The sequence below is a fragment of the Hemicordylus capensis genome, chromosome 1, assembly GCF_027244095.1.
Source record: "Hemicordylus capensis ecotype Gifberg chromosome 1, rHemCap1.1.pri, whole genome shotgun sequence".
Classification (NCBI taxonomy): Eukaryota; Metazoa; Chordata; class Lepidosauria; order Squamata; family Cordylidae; genus Hemicordylus; species Hemicordylus capensis.
Genome location: NC_069657.1, coordinates 353,445,815 through 353,466,580, shown reverse-complemented (window position 1 = coordinate 353,466,580; position 20,766 = coordinate 353,445,815). Strand labels below are relative to the sequence as shown.

Below are 20,766 nucleotides of genomic sequence, written 5' to 3'. Positions count from 1 at the left end.
AGCGCCATTGTCAGGCGGAGGAGCAAGCTGCTGCCGCCGCCCCCCCTCACGCACAGCAACCCCGCCGCATGCACACACCACAGCCGCCTGCCTGGCCACGGGAAGAAGCGCGAGCGAGCGAGGGGAAAGGCGTGTCTCGCTTGTTTTGATTCTGCTTCTATCCCTGATCCGCTCCCCGCCCGCCTCTTCCTCCCCCGCCCGCCAGGCAGGCCCTGGTGACAGTGGAAAGCAAAGAGCAAGTGAAAGGAAGGGAGGAGGAAGGCGCGGCTCAGAGGCTGGACTAACAGCGCCAGGGAGGCGCTTAGGCCCTATCTGAGAGCAGGAAAGCGCCCTTCTCAGCCGGAGCTGCTGCGTACTGGCCTGTGTGTGCGTTTTAAAGGAGAGGGATTCCCGGTGTGTCATCATAATCCGTCTCATGAGCAGGAATAAGCATGGGAATGGTGCATGGTCAAGCCCTCTACATCAGATCAGAGATCCTGTAACCTCTCGTTGTCATCACAGTGTGAACCAACTTTCCCCACGCCCTTTCAAGGCGTACTTGCGAGCGGGCGTTCTTAATTTGCGTTAAAGATTGTTAATTTACAACTGGAGGTGTCCGTCCAGTCCAGATTAATGTTGCGGAATTCAAAGGTCGGATCTTGGTATGTGATATGGAGGCTGTGTGTGTGTGTGTGTGTGTGTGCGCGCGCGTGGCACAAATGTGCCTAATTAAAAGGGGTAGCGGGTATCTTTCAGATTTGCATGGGTCCGCTGAGCACATGCAGGTCAGAAGGATACCTGTTACCCCTTTTAACTAGGCAAAGAGACACATTTGTGGTGGCTCAGTCTCTTGTATTTTAGCCAGATCAACTATTGATATTCAATCCAATATCGTTTCCCTGCGGCTATTTGTTGATGTCTCCGTTGATTTTCTTAGAGTGTTTATTTATTTATTTATAGTTTTTTACATTTATATCTCGCTCTTCCTCCAAGGAGCCCAGAGCGGTGTACTATATACTTAGGTTTCTCGTCACAACAACCCTGTGAAGTAGGTTAGGCTGAGAGAGAAGTGACTGGCCCAGAGTCACCCAGCTAGTATCATGGCTGAATGGGGATTTGAACTCGGTTTCCCGGTCCTAGTCCAGCACTCTAACCACTACACCACACTGGCTCTCTGAGTATGAGCCCTTTTGGATAGGGAACTGTCTTCTCATTGCCTTTGTTGTTATACAAACCACTTTCCAATTTATTTATTTTTATGGAAAGCAGCATAGAAATATCTTCTCTCTATATATATATTTCTCTTAAATGTACGTGTTGCTAATCCCATGCGTGGCAACTCTCACGAGAGTTTGCGAGCAGCTGCCGGATAGCAGCGGGGACGGGTGGATGGCAGCAAGGCTGCCCAGCGGGCAGAGAGGGAAAGTGGACTGGGAGGGGGAGAGAATGGACTGGGGCTGAAGACAAAATGAAGATAGGGTGAGAGACAGTGAGAACTAGAAACGCAGATACTCTGTGCCGGATCAGCTAATTCTCAATAAATTGCAAAACAAAATAAGACAATTCAAGTTGGCTGAGGAAGAAAGCTGACTTCTGCTGTAGGAGAAATGGTGACATTTAAAGCAGGAAAAAATAACTTGGGAACTACAGTAGTGTACAATAACGGAAGTGGAGGAAGATTTGTGCCTGATCCCGGTGGCTACACAGTGGCAAACCCACCTATGAAGCCTCCTGCTAAAACAAGGTTAAGTGAGTGAGCGCTCCCTTAACTTATTTTTTTTTAATTGTGTCAGCCACAGCTGCTTGCATCCGTGGCTGGCACACTGAAAGGCGGGGGGTGCAGAATCCTAGTAATGCACCACATACTTGCATGGTGAATTATTGGGGCTTCAGGGTTTCAATGCGTGGATGAGACATTGGTGCCAGGAGAAGGGGTTTAGATTTGTTAGGCACTGGGATACATTTTGGAGCAAGCAAGGCGTGTACAGAAGGGATAGGCTGCACTTGAACCAAGATGGAAACAGTCTGCTGGTGCTTAAAATCAAAAAGGTTGCAGAGCAGCTTTTAAAATGACAACTGGCATTTTAAATAGCTGATATTTTAAATAGCCGACATGAACTGGCCAGTATCTGGTTCTGCAAATGCCATCCTTTAAAGTGTAAGGGTGCAAAGGATTCAGATAAAACAGAAGGGGACAGAGCAGAACCGCATAAAGAGTAGATAGAAGGCTGTGCCAGTTGGTCAAAGAGTCAAAAAAAAGATAGCATACAACAGGTAAGAGATTCAGCATATAGGTGCATACAGTATATGCCAATGCCAGAAGCCTCCGAGCCAAGATGGGTGAGCTGGAGTGCTTGGTTGCTAACACAGAAATAGATATAGTGGGCATAACAGAAACATGGTGGAACAGTGAGACGTTGTTATACCTTGATATAAATGCTATAGAAAGGACAGGGAGGGGCACCTTGGAGGTGGAGTAGCACTATGTGTTAAAGAAGGGATAGAACTGAACAAGGTAGAAAACCTAGGAGAACTGAAGTGCTCCACAGAAACACTGTGGGTGACAATACAAGGCCTGAAAGGAAACATGCTACTGCGGATGTGCCATCACCCTCCGGATCAAAACGCTGACAGTGACTGGGAGTTGCAGGAGGAAATCAAGGAGATGTCAAGGGGAAGCAGGGCAGTAATAAGAGGTGAGGTGACTTTAATTACCCACACATAGACTGGGTAAATTCACAGTCAGGTAATGACAAAGAGGTCAAATTTCTAGATACGCTGAATGACTGTGCCCTAGAACAGTTGGTCTTGAAACCAACCAGAGAGAAGGCGACCTTGGACTTAATCCTGAGTGGCACCCAGGACCTGGTGCATGATGTCAGTGTCATGGACCCTTTAGGGAACAGTGACCATAGTGCAATCAAATTCAGCATTCATGCAGGGAGAGAATCACCAAAAAGCCTAACATAAACACTTTGAATTTCAAAAAAGGAAACTCTCCAAAATGAGGAGTATGGTGGGGGAAAAAACCTGAAAGGGAAAATCAGGAGAATCACTTTGCTCCAGAATGCATGGAGTTTACTCAAAACCACAATACTAGAAGCCCAGTTAGATTGTGTACCCCAAATGAGGAAAAATTTGAAGGCCTGTCCAAATTAAGAGAACAAAAAGGAACACAAACTCTGGCAAAAGAAATGCAAGGTGATACTAACGGAGGCATAAAGAGAGTTTGAAGAACATTTAGCTAAGAGCATCAAGGGGAATAACAAAAAATTCTTTAAATACATCAGATGCAGGAAACTTGCCAGGGAGGTGGTTGGACCATTAGACAATGAGGGAGTGAAAGGGATTATTAAGGAGGATATGGAGTTTGCAGAGAAGCGAAATGAGTTCTTTGCATCTGTCTTCATGGCAGAGGATACTGAGAATATACCTGTTCCTGAAACAGGCTTTTTGGGGATGGAGGCTAAAGAACTGAGTCAGATAGAAGTGAAAGGAGATGAAGTTCTAAACTTTCTGGAAAAACTGAAAACTAGCAAATCGCTAGGGCCAGATGGCATCCATCCAAGTCCTCAAAGAACTCAGATGTGAAATTGCCCACCTCCTTGCTAAAATATATAACTTATCCCTGTAATGAGGCTCTGTACCAGAGGACTGGAAAGTCACATATGTAACACTGATTTTCAAAAAGGGATCCAGGGGCAATCTGGGAAATTACAGTCTGGTTGGCTTAATGTCTGATCCAGGCAAATTGATAGAAATCAGAAAGAAGAATAAAATTCTAAAGCACATAGAAGAACAGGCCCTGCTGGGAGAGAACCAGGATGGCTTCTGCAAAGGTAAATCTTGCCTCACGAACCTTTTGGAGTTCTTTGAGAATGTCAACAAGTGTGTGGATAAAGGTGATCTAGTTGACATAGTATACCTGGACTTCCAAAAAGCTTTCAACATAGGGACATAGGAAGCTGCCATATACTGAGTCAGACCATTAGTCTATCTAGTTCAGTATTGTCTTCACAGACTGGCAGCAGCTTCTCCAAGGTTGCAGGCAGAAATCTCTCTCAGCCATAACTTGGAAGCCAGGGAGGGAACTTGAAACTTTCTGCTCTTCCCAGAGTGGCTCCATCCCCCCCCCTGAGAGGAAAATTTTACAGTGCTCACACTTCTGGTCTCCCTTTCATATGCAACCAGGGTGGACCCAGCTAGGCTAGGGGGACAAGTCATGCTTGCTACCATAAGACCAGCTCTCCTCTCCTACAAAGTTCATCAACAAAGACTCCTGAGAAAACTTAGCAGTCATGGGATAAAGGGACAAGTACATGTGTGGATTGGTAACTGGTTGAAGGATAGGAAACAGAGGTTAGGTATAAATGGAGAGTTTTCACAATGGAGGGAAGTAAGAAGTGGGGTCCCCCAGAGATCTGTACTGGGATCTGTACTTTTTAATTTATTCATAAATGATCTAGAAGTAGGGGTAAGCAGTGAGGTGGCCAAATTTGCTGATGATACCAAACTCTTTTGGGTAGTGAAATCCAAAACAGATTGTGAGGAGCTTCAAAAGGATCTCTCCAAACAGAGAGTGGGCGACAAAATGGCACATGCAGTTCAATGTTGGCAAAACCCCAACTTCATTTATATATGCTGATGGGATCTGAGCTGTTGGTAACTGACCAGGAAAGGGATCTTGGGGTTGTGGTGAACAGCTCATTGAAAGCGTCGACTCAATGTATGGCAGCTGTGAAAAAGGCCAGTTCCATGCTAGGGATCATTAGGAAGGGGACTGAAAATAAAACGTCTAATATAATAATGCCCTTATACAAAACTATGGTGCGGCCACACCTGGAGTACTGCGTACAATTCTGTTCACCACATCTAAAAAAGGACATTGTAGAACTGGAAAAGGTGCAGAAGAGGGCAACCAAGATGATCAGACGCCTAGAGCACCTTTCTTATGAGGGAAGGCTACAACACCTGGGGCTACCATATTTAGTTTAGAAAAAAAGATGACTGTGAGGAGACATGATGGAGGTCTATACAATCATGCATGGTGTGGAGAAAGTGGATAGAGAAAAAATCTTCTCCCTCTCACATAACTCTAGAACCAGGGGTCATCCCATGAAATTGATTGCCAGGAAATCTAGGACCAACAAACGGAATTACTTTTTTTTGATCAACTTGTGAAATTCTCTGCCACAAGATGTGGTGACAGCCAACAACCTGGATGGCTTCAAGAGTGGTTTGGATAACTTCATGGAGGAGAGGTCTATCATTGGCTACTAGTCAGAGGGCTATAGGCCAACTCCAGCCTCAAAGGCAGGATGCCTCTGAGTACCAGTCGCAGGGGAGTAACAGCAGGAGAGAGGGTGTGCCATCAGCTCCTGCCTGTAGGCTTCCAGCAGCATCTGGTGGGCCACTGTGTGAAACAGGATGCTGGACTAGAGGGGCCTTGGGTCTGATCCATCACGGCTGTTCTTATGTTTTTAGGGGGCGGCGTGTGGTGGCACATTCCAGCACCCCAACCCCCGGAGCTGTCCGGAGTGCATCCCAGGAACAAACAGAAGATTGTCTGCAGGGAGGGTAAACCCACTCTCCCCGCAGACCTCCATGGAGTTCTTCTCCATGAACATGAGAAGATCTCCTCCAACTATACTGTTGGGTTACTGTGGGGAATTGGCTTGACTATGGGCAAAGTGGTCTATTACAGTATTAATCTTGAGCAAAGCTTTGGAATGGAAATTATGATGAAGCTTACATGCAGTTTAAATATTTATTGGGGGGGATAAGGGGTACCGAAAATGAAACGTTGGCTAGGTAAGGTAATAAACTCTTAACTAACAGTCTTAAGCTAAAATTCCTCTTTGCGAGATTCTTGTTAAGGAACAAATTGTGAATAAATTAGCTTAAGGCTTGCTGTAGAAAGGGCTTAGATGCTGAAGTGGAACAGAAAGAGAAGGAGGCAAGGAGATTTACAGGGGCAGAAGATTAGTATTACCTATCCTTGTGCAGATAGGTAACATGCCCATCTACAAGTACACCTGGAAATGAGCAGATTTCCCAAAAGGGGAAGGCAACAGAAAAGTAGGAAGAAGAAAGGGCAAGTGGTGTAGGGCTACCACTCACAAGCTTGAGAACCAGTATGGTAAAGGTCTATATATGTTCAGAATCCAATTCTGATCCAGAGGCCATGTGGCTGGGCCAGGAGTACTTGTACTCCATAACATGGCCGGGGGCAATGCATAAATCATGCTCCCTCCCTGAAGGGGCTGAAACTCAGGAAGAACAATTGTTGCAGGGGTTGATCAACTTGTGTGAGGGCCTACTGAACAAAAGGCTGGAAATGGTTTGGGTGAAATGTATGTGGAGGTCTGAATGGGTGACCTTCAAACGCTTACCTAAGAACGGGGATGTCTCCAGGTGGAGAGATACGTTTTTCTTAAATCTTACCGACTTCACCCCTTAGTCCTCACCAGCTTATTTATTTGGGGGTGGGATGCGCTGTGCCTCTCTGAATTACTGCGGAGGAGAGTTATCTCTGGCAGGAGAGAGTTAGCTCTTCCCTCTGAGAGTATATTTTTAACCTGAGGTCTACTTTGCCAACTTTCCCTTCTCTTTCTCAAAGAGAGGTTTTGGGGGTGATTCCCTTTAGTCCTTTGTTATGGTGACCTAGGGCTCCATTGCCACATCTTTTGCTTGTGCTAAGAAACCAAATTGCATAGTGTGCCAAATGTGGACATGTGCAGAGTTCACAATCCTGTAAGCTCAAGTATCCCAAGAAATGGAAGCTGCGGTCCCACAGTTCCAAATCATATGTTGTTTGCAGCCCCAAGATAAGCTATTTTGGCAACTGTATTAACAAAAATAAAATGCATATGTGAATTCAGCCTTCCTTGGAACCCATATAGATAGCTTGGAGAAGCCACTGCCAGTCTGTGTAGACGATACTGATCTAGATGGACCAATGGTCTGACTCAGTATAAGGCAGCTTCCTATGTTCCTATGTCATCATGTCGTACAGACACAGGCAGGGCAACAGCACAGGAGGGAGTGTCACTTATTGTAAGAGCCACTACAGCAGTCACATTCATCATCCTCTGCACCTGTTGGCGTAAAAACAAATAGTTCTATGTAGAATTAATTGAGACTACTTCCCATTTCTTTTAACATGGTGACTCTTACCTAAGACTCTCTCTCTCATGTGCTGTGAATTTGGTTTGTATCCAACCATCACCACATGGGTTAAAAGGGGATCTTGTCCCTCTCCCATAACACTAGAACCAGGGGTCATCCCAGGAAATTGATTGCCGGGAAATCTAAGACCAACAAACGGAAGTACTTTTTCACACAACACGTGATCCACTTGTGGAATTCTCTGCCACAAGATGTGGTGACAGCCAACAACCTGGTTGGCTTTAAGAAGGTTTGGATAACTTCATGAAGGAGAGGTCTATCAATGGCTACTAGTCAAAGGGCTGTGGGCCACCTCCAGCCTCAAAGGCAGGATGCCTCTGAGTACTAGTTGCAGGGGGAGTTACAGCAGGAGAGAGGGCATACCCTCAACTCCTGCCTGTAGGCTTCCAATGGCATCTGGTGGGCCACTGTGTGAAACAGGATGCTGGACTAGATGGGCCTTGGGCCTGATCCAGCAGGGCTGTTCTTATGTTCTTATGTCTATAATTTGAGTGGCTACTATCTTGAAACAATATGGTGAATCCCCCCCACAAAAAAACAACCCTAGGATCTCCTCTTATATACTGTGAATTTGGTTTGTATCGGACTGTAAATGCAAATGTTATTAGAGGACAGCACATGGACATAGAACAGGTCATGAAGAAAATTAGCTGTAGGCTTTCTCTGAAATTAGTCTTGGGCTGGGAAGACAGGATTTATCAAAAGCTGCCACCACAAGGAGGGCACTGCACAGTGTCTTCAAATCTGTCAAAAGTTTTTTTGTTTTTTTTAAAGGCACCCTTTTAACTGTACACTTCTGAGAAGTTTCAGTTTCGGATACACTGCCTTGAAAGGCAAGAGCTAAGAAACTGAAACTGTTAACCCTGGGGAAATGTTTCTTGGTAATCTCAAGGAAACCCAAAATATTTGGTTAGCCAGAAACTAGAAACTTTGAAGTCATGGGTGGAGAGGTGTTTGTTTTTCAGGGGAAATATTTAATAGTTTAGGATATTTTTAATTGCATATAATACTGTCGCTTATTTAGAATATGAAATGCACTGTGAATAGCGTGTAGCAAAACCCTATGAATGTTTATTCAGAAGTAAGTCTCTCTGTGTTCAAAGTGTGCATAGGTTTGCCACAGTGATGATCATTTATTACACAAAGTAGTACTGTCTGGTAAATTTATATTTTTTCCACTGGCAAATAGGAACAGAAAATGCTGAATAGAAACCATAAATTATGTTAAAGAAGATGTTGTTTAACATAACATCAGCATCCAGGCTGCTATTGATCTTTCCTGTGGATCCATCTGGCTATTCCTCCCCACCATATTTGCCCCTACTCCACCACAATGTAAGTGTCCACAACCAGACCTCTGGTCCACTATCCCCTCTCAAAATACATAATCCTGCCTCCCTTCTGACCTACCAGCAAAGTCCTGACATCCCAAAAGAGACTAAAAATCACACAATAACAAGGAAAAGCTAATCAACCAGCCCACAATACTACAAATTAGAAGCCCTTTTATTAGTTCCATGGCAAGATTAATTCCCAAGCCTTCCAGCACTCATGCAAGTTGGCCAGGCAAAATATGTCCCAGGATTATTTTAATGAAAACACAGCATTCTGAACATTGCACTAGTTGTCATTAAGGCAGGGAAAGATTCATGAAGCAGCCCACATAATGAATGGGGGCTTATTCAATTGTTTACCCAGGGAGAGGGAGAGGAAGTCACCAGCCTGTTACAGAGAGAAGGAAGGCACCAGGCGAACTCCTCATTTCAATATATCAGTTTCACAGCAACTGTTTGCAATGTAGGGAATTATCCATGAATTGTTATTTAAAATACACCCAACTCAGATTCTACTTATTTCCTACCGGAGGTTAGTTAACATTAAGGCTATTCTTTGGATGCCGCTGCTCTAAAAAGTTGTAAGGATGTTGATCCAAATCATTCCCGCAAATTTTTCAGCCGCGATGTTCTTCATCTTCCAACACTTCCTCTTCCTTTAATCTTTCCCTGCATGATTAACTGCAGTAAGCAGTATTTCCCCCTCTCTTAATTATGTTAATTAGCTTTCTCTTTTGCCATTCTTCTCAAAACTTCCTTGTCGGTAATTCTATCTACCCATGATATTCTTTTATACATCAATATATCCAGAGTTTGAAAGATTCTAGTTTATTCATATTCTGTTTTTTAAGTGTCCACGCTTCCAACTCAGATTAGCATGGGTCTTTCTTGCACTTGCAACTGTCAGCTAGAGATTTCAGAAGATGTCCCAGAGCATTTTCAAATTATGCATGAGGCTTAAATTGACTGGAGCAAATATTGTTTGAAGCCTCATGAGTGAAAACACCTTAAGACTTCACTGTGCACTAAAATGCAGAGATACACATAATCTTTACTTCAGTAATTACACTGCATGCTTATTGCATCTCCTGGGACCACCTGACAAGGCACAAGACTGCTACTAGTGAAGCCATAAGAGAACATGAGGAAGAAACCAAACATCACGTATACCAGCAGAAACAAGATGCTCCAGAGTCCAGACAACGCAAGACCTCTCTAGGAATGACAATTTATTTACCCTACATGCGCACTAGTTGTTCCCTGTTTTCCTTACTTGCTCCTGCATGTTTTCTACTCTATGGTTCAGCTTGGCAAAATATGAAATCAAGCTGTTTGTTTATGGGATAGGGGACTTGAATGTAAGAAGGCCTTTTAGAACAACTATGACTACGATACGACTAACATCTTAGTCTTAATTTTCCCTGCAAATTACACCTTTGCAGGATTAGTAATTTTAGCTCGCTCCAAGGTTGCCACAGTATATACTGTGTTCCACTTCTATTGTACATGCTTATTAAAGACAACTGGTTACACCAGATAATAACTCCTAATTACTTGCCATATCTCCCTGCTATGTCATGGTCATTCTGTCTGTCTCACTCTCCTTTTGATCACCTTTCCAGCTTGATTTTTATTCTGTCATGCTGCTCTCTGACTGGATTTTTCTCCCTCTCTCAGCAAGCCGCCTCCCTCCCCTCGTCTTAATCTAGCAATGGATAACCAGTGACTCCAAAGCTACCAATCTGGCCTTCAGACCCAGCATAGCCCCTGATCCCAGTGTCACCCCTCCCCGCCATTGAAATGGGGCTTACCTGCTTTTTTCACATATGAGCCAGCCAACACACAAGCAAAGACTTCCTTAATTTCCTCCTCCCCAGTTCCAGCAGCACCAGAGTCTCTGTCAGAGTAGTCCCCCCCCCCCCCCCGCATATGTATCTCAGCTGTTGATTCTTGTGCATAAACCAAGATCCAGGCAAATCAAGAGTGAGCGAGCAGCAGAAATGCTTAAGAGGAGAAATTCTAGAAGAGCCTCTATTTGAAGTAGTACAGGATTCTAGGATTCTATCACCTTGTATGTAGACCATGCCATTAGTCATTACAAATCAAGCATCACAAGTGCATGGTTTTCCTGTCACTTAACATCACTTTAAAGGCAAACAGACCACACTTTAACCTGCTTGTGTGCATCAGTCCTAAGGGCATCAATATGACTATGTGCAGAGTGAAAGAGGATTGCAGTGCAATACAAAACAATTTCCATAGCTCAAGTGCAACACTTCAGTGTTCAGAGAAACACTCCAGTACCATCAAGACTTGCAAATTCTTTATTATAGGCTATGTCTTGCAGCACACAAAAGATTGTAGCTGTTATTGGATCAAATTCTGCAGGTGAGAATGTACAAATTAAAGCCTCACAAAGTTATTTTCCCACACAGAATAGGACAGTTAAAATTAACTCTCAGATTTGTATTTAATTTACCAAGGCAACAGTTGAAGCTTCCGGGATCCTTTTCAAGCTTTCTCAGAAGACCAGTTTCACATTGATTAAATTAAAGGCAACATGTACCGGTAGGTGCAAAATAGATTGAATGTTCAATGCATTTCAATTACTTGTTTGAACTTTGCAATTAAGTCCACCAGAGGCTTAGGATAAGTAGCAAAATATGGAAATGTATTATATATCATTTAAGTAAGCCATATTTCATTGTTCTTGGATTTGGGGGGGGACAGAGGCTATCTCACTGAATAAATGACAATAATGTGAGGAACACTTCAGTTACCAGATAACGGGGCTATTCTTACGATCACAAAAATTGGGCTAGGAAAATCCTAGCCCAATTTTTGTGATCGTAAGAACCACCAGGCTCACAGCCGAGCCCAGTGGCTCTGGAGTGGCTAACCCACTCCTGTAGCCCACCCCTTAGCCCAGGTTTGTGGAGCGAGTGCTCCGCAAACCCGGGCAATCTGCTCGTGAGTAGCCACGGCTCAGCTCCGCACCGTGGCTACTCATGAGTAGACCCCCGGCCGGGAGGCTTAAAAGCAGCCTCCCGGCTCGGGGGTCTCCCCAGTATGCCCTGCGCACTCGCGCAGGGCATACTAGGGCTTCCGGTGGCCGTGTGGCCCCTGAGCTCCCCAGCCCCTTGCTGCAACTTGAGCTAGTCCACTCAATTCACCTGAGGGAGAATAAATGAGGGTTACCCACTTTCCCAATGGAGAGTCAATGGTGTCAGATTCTGAGTTTTAAGTAAAGAACTATAGAAATCTCCAGTCAAAAGTAGTGAGGGCAATCATTGCAAATTCATGATGAAGGTGCTACTATATATTTGGCTTCATCCCGAGTCTGAGAAACTGGAAGACTGTATACCCCTTCACAACTCCACTAAAGTGATTCAATGAGATTGCTCAGAAATCAAGTGGAGTGCCAGAAGGCTCTGTGCTGGGCCCTGTATTGTTCAATATTTATATAAATGACTTGAATGAGGGTGTAGAGGAAATGTTTATCAAGCTTGCAGGTGACACAAGGTGACAGGGGAGGTGGCTAACCCCTTATAAGGTAGAATCGAGATTCAAAATGATTTTTACAGATCTTGGATGTGATAATGGGCCAAACCCACAAAAATGAAGCTCAGAGACAAATGTAAAATCCTGTATTTGGGTAAGAAAAATAAAATGCACAAACATAGAATGAGAGACCTGTCTAGTCAGCAGTCCATGTGAAAAAGATCTTGGTGGGTCACAGGCTGAACATGTGTCAGCAAGTGTGATGAAGCAGCTAAAAAGATGAATGCAGCTTTGGACTGCATTAACAGAATGTCAAGATGGAGTTATAGTTCCATCTATTCTGTACTGATCAGGCATCATTTGGAATACGATGTTCAGTTCTGGATACCACTTTTTAACAACAACAATTATAAAGTGGAACGGGTTCAGAAGAAGGCAACAAAGATGGCCTGGAAACCAAGTCCTATGAGAAACAGTTATATAGAGGCTGGATGTGTTTAACCTGGAGAAGAGAAGGGGAGATATGATAGCCATCTTAAAATATCTGAAGAGTGGTCACACAGAAGAAACAGACTTGTTATCTGTTGCTTCTTCTCTAAGGGCAGGACTAGAACCAATGTGTAGAAATTACAAGGAAGCAAATTCAAGCTAGATGTTAGGATGAATTTTCTAACTGTAAGAACTGCTCAACATTGGAGCAGTTTGCCTTGGGCAGTGGTGGGCTCTCCTTCACTAGATGTTTTCAAACAGAAGCTCATTGGTCATCTTTCAGGGATGCTGTAACAGATTCCTGCACTGAACAGTGGGTTGGACTACAAAACCTCCAAGGTCCCTTCCAGCTCTGCCATTACCTGTATCAGATCTTTCTCTATCTAGTTATCTTTTACTACCTTCATTTTGCCTAGAGCAACTCTGTTGTCAGAAGAAAAATAAAAATAGCAATAAACATAGTCATCTAATTGTTATACCTTTGTATTAGTTATACCTTTGATCTTAGCTTGCAGTCACTGAAAAATTGTCAGTAAAATCTCATTTTCAAACATTTACAGCCATTTGGATAATTTAAAGTGCATTACACAAGACAAAAAAAGTGTAATATATATTTTATATTTTCCCCCCAACAATAATTTTCCAACTATTCACAATGACATTTTAAAAAAAGGTTAAGAGGAAAATCACATTTTGGCCACAAAGGTATATAAGAAAATACACCTTCATGTAAATTTGGTTTGGTCTGATAATTCTGTATCTTAAATCTTCTGAAAACATCATCAATGCAATAATGTAGGTAAGAAAGCTGAGCTAACCCTGCAGTAACAAAATATCAACATTGTCATGAACTCCTTGCAGAAGTAACTCGCCAGGATAATTAACAATCTTCCTTCTTTTTGCAGCTTTAAGAGTTCCCACCAAGGCTTCAAAAAGATTGGCACATTTTTCATCAGCAAAGAGCACTCCAAACTTCACACTTAGTGTCCCATCAGCATCTAAACAAAAGAAAGGGTATTACAATACCATGAAATGGAACAATAATTTTATGCCATTGAGCATTTGTGGATGAGTGCAGATTCCGTGTTCTTATGAAAGTTTACATGGTTACATATAAAACGTGTACATATTTGTTTATCTGTTTGTTTTGTTGTATTGTGTGTGCGCATGTGAAAACCATCTTGTTGAAGTGCAGTCTATAAATATTGTAAACAAATACTGTATGTGTTTCCATATCCAAGAACTGTACTATCAAGACCTGAGCTCTTATAGGCCCCCAGTGAAGCATGATCCTAACCTGGAGTTATGGCCACTGATAGGATCGCTGACATACTCTTGTACCAGTGGAACTCAAAGGTATAACAGTGTAGTATATTTGCACTACTGTTTCATTGGTGGTGGCCTACTGCTGGCAAAATCCTCATGCCAGCAAGACAGTGGGCCAGTTTGGGTGATCATCTGCCAGCACACGTAATAACTTTGGTGCCCTGCCAAGTGTGTGCCCACCCTGATGTCATCAACAGACATCCTGATGTGCTCTTGGTCACGTGAGGAGGATGCATCTGAATTCCCCCTCTAAACATGCTCCAAAACCCTGCTTGAGCAATTGATAATCTCAGCTCCCCTCACAAGGCAAACCTCCAAACACAATCCTCAAAAAGCACTACCAAACAAGTGCATACCCCATGGGACAGTGGGAAGATGAACAAGAGTGTGTGACATGGGAAAAGACCTGCGTGGAGACACCCACTCTCAGGCACTCCTTCGACAATCACCCAGTCATAGGTAGTGTCTGCTGTAGCTGCTTCCCATTTTGTCTCACCACCCCCATGTCTTTTTTGCCTCCACAAACAACTAGGCAATTCTCCCCACCACTCACAGAGGCAAGCATGTTTTTCACAAGGGAGGTTTATAGTGGCATCCAACAGTGAGCTGCAGGAAGCCAGCCGCTTATTCTCACTGGATTCCTATGCCTTTCTAAACTACAGAAATATAACAGATGCACCTGTATCTACCAGAAGATAGTATGATGGGAAAGTGCACCTTTCACAGGCAGAGGCCCTGGAAGAGCAAGTTGGTTGGTTACGCCATATTGTGTATGGATGGCACAATTAATTTCTGCCCACTTTATAGTATTCTATTAAAGAATGACTGATTTTGTCTCTGTTCCTTCCCCACACTTGTTTCCCTCCTCAGGTATCTCACACTTTATTGGTCCTTATTTCCTTGTTAGTGATGCACCAGCAAGGCCAATGGGGCAGTTCCAAACAGATCCAAATCCACCCAATGCCCCCCATATGGCTACAGGAGATATGTTGATAAATCAAACTGTGGTGCTGCTGTGAAGTAGAGGGAACAGACTGATTATAAGATGCTTGAGTACTTTACCAGTAACTACTGACAAGCAATCAAAGGAGGTTGAAGCTGATATGGTTGGGTGAGATACAGGAAAACTGCACAAGATCCAATTCAGCTAGTTCATTAATTCATTCATTTGATTTTAATACCGCCCTTCAAAAATGGCTCAGGGTGATTTACAGAGATAAATAATAAATAAATAAGATGGATCCCTGTCCCCAAAGGGCTCTCATTCTAAAAAGAAACATAAGATAAGACACCAGCAACAGTCACTGGAGGTACTGTGCTGGGGGTGGATAGAGAGAATCACTACATTAAAAGGTGTCTCTTTGCCCAGTTAGCAGGGGTTAGTTAGCTAGTTGTATGGAAGGGCCATAAGTATGGCAGAGAAGTGTGACAAAAAGATCATTGGATGACAATCCAGTGATTGTCTATCACACTTTATGAGTCATGCTCCAATCATTTCACCTGGAAGTCTATAAACAGGAATCAAACCAGGGACCTCTTGTACGCAACATCTGTGCTGTCCCAATAAACTACAGCTCCATACAGGATGCTTTTGGTACTGGGCTATAGGGCTCAGACTGGGGCTGGGAGAGGTATTTCATGTGCTATACTCTTGGGAGATTGCAAAGGTCCTGTATGTGCCTTTATGGCAGTGTGATTAGGATCTTGCTTTCTAGAGTGGGAGGCTGGGTTCTAGTCCTTCCAATTTGCATCAGTACTTATAATTGCAGGGAAGGAGTCCCAGAAAGCAACTATTGCCACATTTACATCACTGGATAAGTCTTGGAGGACTCACACCTTCCATTTTCTAATATATTGGTCTTACACACTGAAATACCAACCAAGGCACAATGCTGCTCGCTGTTAAAGTGTCTATTGTTTCCTACACATGTGGCCACCTGCTCCCTCCCATGCAAAAAAAAAAAAAAAAAAGACACTGTTCTGATCCAATTTGGAAAGGTAACCTTTGCATTAGTTGTTACATAAAAGTCACAACTACTTTTAAGTTTTCAAAAAGGCAGAAGCGTCAATCACAAATCTCTCATGTCACATCTGTTTTGGTCCCAAATATATACATCATTGCATAGAATCACAATCATGGATTATTATGTCAGCATTAAGTCAGTGGAAGCACACAATTCAGGGTTGGCACAGCTGCATCAGCAACCATATTACTTTTTTTGGAACAACACTACTTGTTAGGTCTGCCAGTCAAGCAGCAAGTGATTTGATAGGTGCCTGCCAATGAGCCCCTTGCAGTGTCACAGAGGATTATAGGATGCAACTCTCAGAATATGTGGTGCAGCTGCTTTCAGTGGCAAAATGTCAGCCCTGTGGAAACTGCCAATATCTACTTCCCATAATGTTTTGAGTTGTTGCCAAATGGTTTCCTGTCTGCAGGAAACCTCATGGATGTAGATCCAGTTTTACATGGTTTGAGAGCCAGACTCCTATATGTGTATCATTTTTCCCTTTAATCACTGCAGTTGTCATAATTATGTAAACAGGTACTAATGTCTTTTCTTTCTGATGGCTGATGACCAAAATAAAGTTTGAACTCTGAACTCTTTAACCACGCAGATCTAAGTACTTACTTTTGGTTCCCAGTCGTTGAATCTCTTCAACTAAAAGGCTGATTTCATGTTCGATGTTCATGGTTGCCTATAGAAGAATTATTTAATTTATATATTTATTTAATTATAACTTTAATCTGGAATCCTATATAAAAATAGGATTCATAATCCATAACGTCATACATATATGAGTAAGGAAACAGTGATTGTAGCTGAAGCTTTCTTGACAGCAGTTCCTACTGTTAGGGAGACAAGCCACTATTTGGTTTACAAAGTAGCTTGCCTGTTTGGAAGCCAGATCTGCTGTTGAGAACACTTCAAAGGAAGCACTGATTATGTTCTTGATTCCCTTAGTCACACATAAATCACTTCTTTGTATCATAACCCCTATTTTTTTAAGTTTCTTCATATCAGCAAAATAGCAACAGAGTCCATTGTGCATGCTATTAAGATCATTTTAAAAAGCTTACTTTCCACATAATACATCAGCTGTTCAAAAATATCCACTGAAAGCATGTTCTTCTATAAAAACTGGTTTACATAATGTAAAACAAATGTTTTACATTATATAATGTAAAACATTTGCCTTTTCCAGTATTATCTATGAGGCAAGTACATCTAATTAGACACACTTTCTCCCTCTAAAATGGTTATAGAGACATATAAATCTGTAAGGATTTTCTCTTCCTAAGGGAACAATTCACTGACAATTACAATATGCAATACATAATACAATTAGATGGGGAGTGTCTCACATTACATTTTGTACTCTTACAGATGCAGTTCACATACACCTACATCACACCTTTCCCAACAAAATACAAAAAAGTGGCTTCCCCCCGCCCCAAGCACTGCTTCTGTTTTGCCAAGAAAAGCAGCAATTTATACATACATGCTTCAGAACTGATGAGAGTCTTGTGCAGTTGTCAAGTATGGGTACACATGAAAAAACAAATAAATAAATCACAAGTACTGACCACAACAAATTGGAGACCATACATAATGTATTATTTCAGGCTTCATCTAGATTAGAGGGAAGGGTTTGATTTACTTAAGGCATACCTAGGTGAATGAGACTTGTATTTAACCTGCTTTCATAAAGGGTGTGTGTGTGGGTGTGTGTGCAAGAGCGAGAGCCTGTTTGTCATCTGCACTGCTACAGCAGAAATCATATTGTAGCACTAACAGAGATGCAGCAAGAAGAACTGCTCAAAGTCTGAGAGCCAGTGAAAAATACAGTCATCACATTACAGCCAATTTAAATCACTCCATTGCACCTGCTACCATGTGGAAACAGTACAGTGGTTCAGGGCCGGATTGGGGGCACTGAGAGGGCGGTGGAATGTATGTGGGGAGGGCATCGGGTTTTGAGCAGAATGGGTGCTTAAGGGCAAGTATTCACTGCTGCCAACTGCAGCGGGGCACAGGGGGGCTCTGCAGGTGGGGGCGCACCAGGAATAGGCCCTGTTGCCCTGTGGGCCCGTCCGAGCCTGCAGTGGTTTATCACACAGATCATGCAATTTTCATTATGCTAACAACAAAATTTTAAGACATTTTGCTCTGGGTTGAGGAAATTGCCAAACCCGTGCACCAATTGCCCTATCTACCAAGGGGCACAAATGTCTCACATCATGGTGAGGATCAGTAAAAATTATATATCTTGCAGTCAGCACACAAGGTTTCCACATTATTTAAACATACTATATGTGAGCAAAGAACATCAGAAGCAGTCCAGACACTTCAGTAGACCACCTCTTCATTTTCAATATTTTCATGATAACATGAGCACTATAAATGCTTCTTTTCAAATAAAGAGATTCTCAGAATGCCAAATCCTACACCAGCATCCCAATTCTGCATCTATATAGTAACACAAAAACACATGAAGGAAACATATTCTTCATTTCAGGTTGGAGCATGTGAAGTAATAGAGATGAGTGGTGAGCAGCTGACCAAATATACTACTAATTCAGAATCTAAAGCAGAGTTGTTAACCTTTTGCTGCTACAGACCCCACCAGATCCTCAAATATTACCCATGATGGTCTCATGGGTATTATATGGACCTTATTCATATAATACTTTTTCATTTGGTGCCAGTAAAAGTTATTTTCATCTCCAAGTATTCTGGATAGTTATTTTCAAGACCTTCGTCTGGTTCACCAAGACCTGGAATATATTAAATTGAGTGCAGCAAAGATTTTCCACAGACCACCTGAACCTACTCCCCAGAGACCCCTGGTGCTAAAGGGTTAGATTTATCTTCATTGTTTCCATAAATGCTCAACAGTGAAATGGTGATTCTAAAAATCCAAGCACACAGAAGGACCCTGACAAAGGATGCCGACCATGGCACCACTCCCCAAGTTACCAAGAACTGGAAAGTTGGCAGAGGGAGGTAAGGTTCCTGATGAATTTCAAATTCATATTACCTTCGTGTGAGAGAGACAGAAGATCTGCACTGCTTTGTGCCTCTAAGCACTTTCCTGTCTAAGTGGGTTAGTTCAGGGCTCTATAAGTAAGAATGGTGTGATGAGTAACTTCCTTCCTGGCGCTACACATACCCGAATTTGGTCATGAATGATGCTTAACTAGGCTTCCACAGGCTATACTGCAAGCCACACTTGGGCTGCTGGATGGTGTGCTTCCGCGCTGCTATGCCCCTGAGCGCCAGCTCTCCCTTGACGCTGCCCTCCGCAAGATTCACAAATCGCTTTTGTCTCCTGCTGGAACTCCTACATGCCACACATTTTTCCACTGCACACAAGAGAGGCAAGCCGGCCATGTGTCAGGAATACAATAAGGGAGCCTGTGCCGACTACTTGCAGAGGAGGAGACGGGGCGGAGAAGTGTGAACTGTTGGCGTGGAGACAATTAGAGAGGCAGAAAAAGCGAGAAAAGAAAGAGCCGCCGCCTGCCCGGAAAGAAAGCTGGCCTGCCAGCCTGACCCTACGCGTGTAGGTTTGGAAGGAAATCCCAGCGTTTGCCGTGGGATTTTGCTTGCAAGTGCCGTAAGCAGGCGGTGGGCAGCAAATCCCGACGTGACGTGAGGATTCTGTTGCGCCAGGACCTGGCATCGTGGAGCCCAGGGAGCTTTTCAGCCCCTCTCAAAATGTGAAGCCAAAAGCAAATGAATGCCAGGAGTCTAGCATGTGGAATCCTTGTAGTCTACCTTCACCCCCCTAGTCAAGGCACTCGCCCAACCCACCCAAACGACTGGGAAAGCCGCTTGCTCTCCAAGGTCTGCTGGAGACTCTCGGCGTGCATTCCCTAGCAGCACCTTCGCTGATCTTTCTTCCTTGTCCCCAGGCGGGTGCAGTCACTGTCACATGGAGGATCATCCCGGTACGGAAGTGCTGGATTGTATGCATCCACCTCTTCTTGTAGGAGAGAGCGACGGGGAGCCCCTCCTCCATCTCCCACCCAATGAATCACCGGCTTGATAGAGTCTGATTGGGGCTGGAGCTGCTTCTGAGCCTGAAGTGAAGTCCAAGCCTTGGGCTTCAGGCGCAGAAGGAGCACCGGCTCGAGCCACTCGTGTCAAAGCGGCTGCTCCCAGCCAAGTCTCTCCTCCACCTCCGGCTCCGAGTCGGCTGGGAAAATACAAATCCAGACTTCTTCCATGCGTGCCCCGGCCCCTCCCCAAGCTCGAGGTCCATCCCCGGGACTGTCCGTCGCGCTGCCCCGCTCCACTCACCGATCCGATCCCCTGACTCGCAGCCTTGGCTTTGGCTAGGTGGAGGGCTGGAAGGGAGCCGCTTCCAGGAGCACCGCGCAGGAGGAAGTGTGGCACCGAGGGAGTGTCAGAAAGGAGGGAAGCCGGCGCGGCTGCGGGCTTCAGAAAAAGTATATTGAAAGTGGAGAGAACAGTAGGTGCCGCCCACACCGCTGGAGAGAAGCTGAGGAGGAGGAAAGAAAGGGCTGAGGAAGGTGACTTTAAAAATAAGAACAACAATAATAAAGAAGAAGGGATTCGGAACAGAATTCACCTTTGGAGAGTTCTCCTGAGACAACAGGAGAATACCGTTTTCACAAGTGACGTTACATGCAAACGTGCCGTTCATATCTGCATGCTCATTTAGTGAGAACCGCAACGGCGAACAGTGATTTGCATGTGTGAATAAGCCTTCACAGATAAAAAAGCTCAGATAGATTCGCCCGCGCGCGCACACCCTCACCAATGCATGTGTGAACCAGCAAGAGTGTTCCATAAAGAGTTTTCCCCATTACACCTAGGGTGTTTTTGGTTTTGTTTAGCATGTCTATAGACCGAAAAACGTGAGTCATCTCACACACAGACCTGCTTCCCCCCTCTTCTGTCTTCTCTACTTGTTTGTG

General features: G+C 43.9%; 1 protein-coding gene and 1 long non-coding RNA gene across 11 annotated transcripts; one reads left to right on the top strand and one right to left on the bottom strand.

Annotated features, from left to right (window-relative positions):
• Positions 1–399: 399 nt before the first annotated feature.
• LOC128342356 (uncharacterized) lies at positions 400–16,412 on the top strand. 2 transcript variants are annotated; one of them, XR_008314929.1, is made up of 4 exons: positions 400–641; positions 8,357–8,502; positions 10,985–11,069; positions 13,397–16,412. It is a non-coding gene; the product is annotated as an uncharacterized LOC128342356 (long non-coding RNA). The 2 variants fall into 2 exon arrangements; XR_008314923.1 differs by lacking the exon at positions 8,357–8,502.
• On the bottom strand, positions 10,812–20,291 carry ABRACL (ABRA C-terminal like). 9 transcript variants are annotated; one of them, XM_053289543.1, is made up of 4 exons: positions 20,126–20,291; positions 17,322–17,343; positions 16,451–16,517; positions 10,812–13,489 (listed from the first exon to the last, which is right to left on the bottom strand). In XM_053289543.1, the coding sequence occupies exons 3-4, from the start codon at positions 16,509–16,511 to the stop codon at positions 13,305–13,307; spliced, it is 246 nt and encodes an 81-aa protein (XP_053145518.1). In that variant the 5' UTR covers positions 16,512–16,517; positions 17,322–17,343; positions 20,126–20,291; the 3' UTR covers positions 10,812–13,304. The 9 variants fall into 9 exon arrangements, with proteins under 9 accessions (XP_053145518.1, XP_053145536.1, XP_053145517.1 ...); XM_053289561.1 differs by lacking the exon at positions 20,126–20,291 and adding an exon at positions 19,709–20,105; XM_053289542.1 differs by lacking the exon at positions 20,126–20,291 and adding an exon at positions 18,861–18,918.
• Between the last annotated feature and the right edge of the window lie 475 nt (positions 20,292–20,766).

Coding starts and splice junctions, on each gene's coding strand:
- ABRACL (XM_053289517.1), bottom strand. CDS start 17,426: ATGGTCTCCAATTTGTTGTGGTCAGTACTTGTGATTTATTTATTTGTT. Junction 16,518..17,321: donor TCTCATCAGTTCTGAAGCAT/GTATGTATAAAT, acceptor ATTCTTCTATAG/GCAACCATGAACATCGAACA. Junction 13,490..16,450: donor TCAACGACTGGGAACCAAAA/GTAAGTACTTAG, acceptor TCTTTTGTTTAG/ATGCTGATGGGACACTAAGT.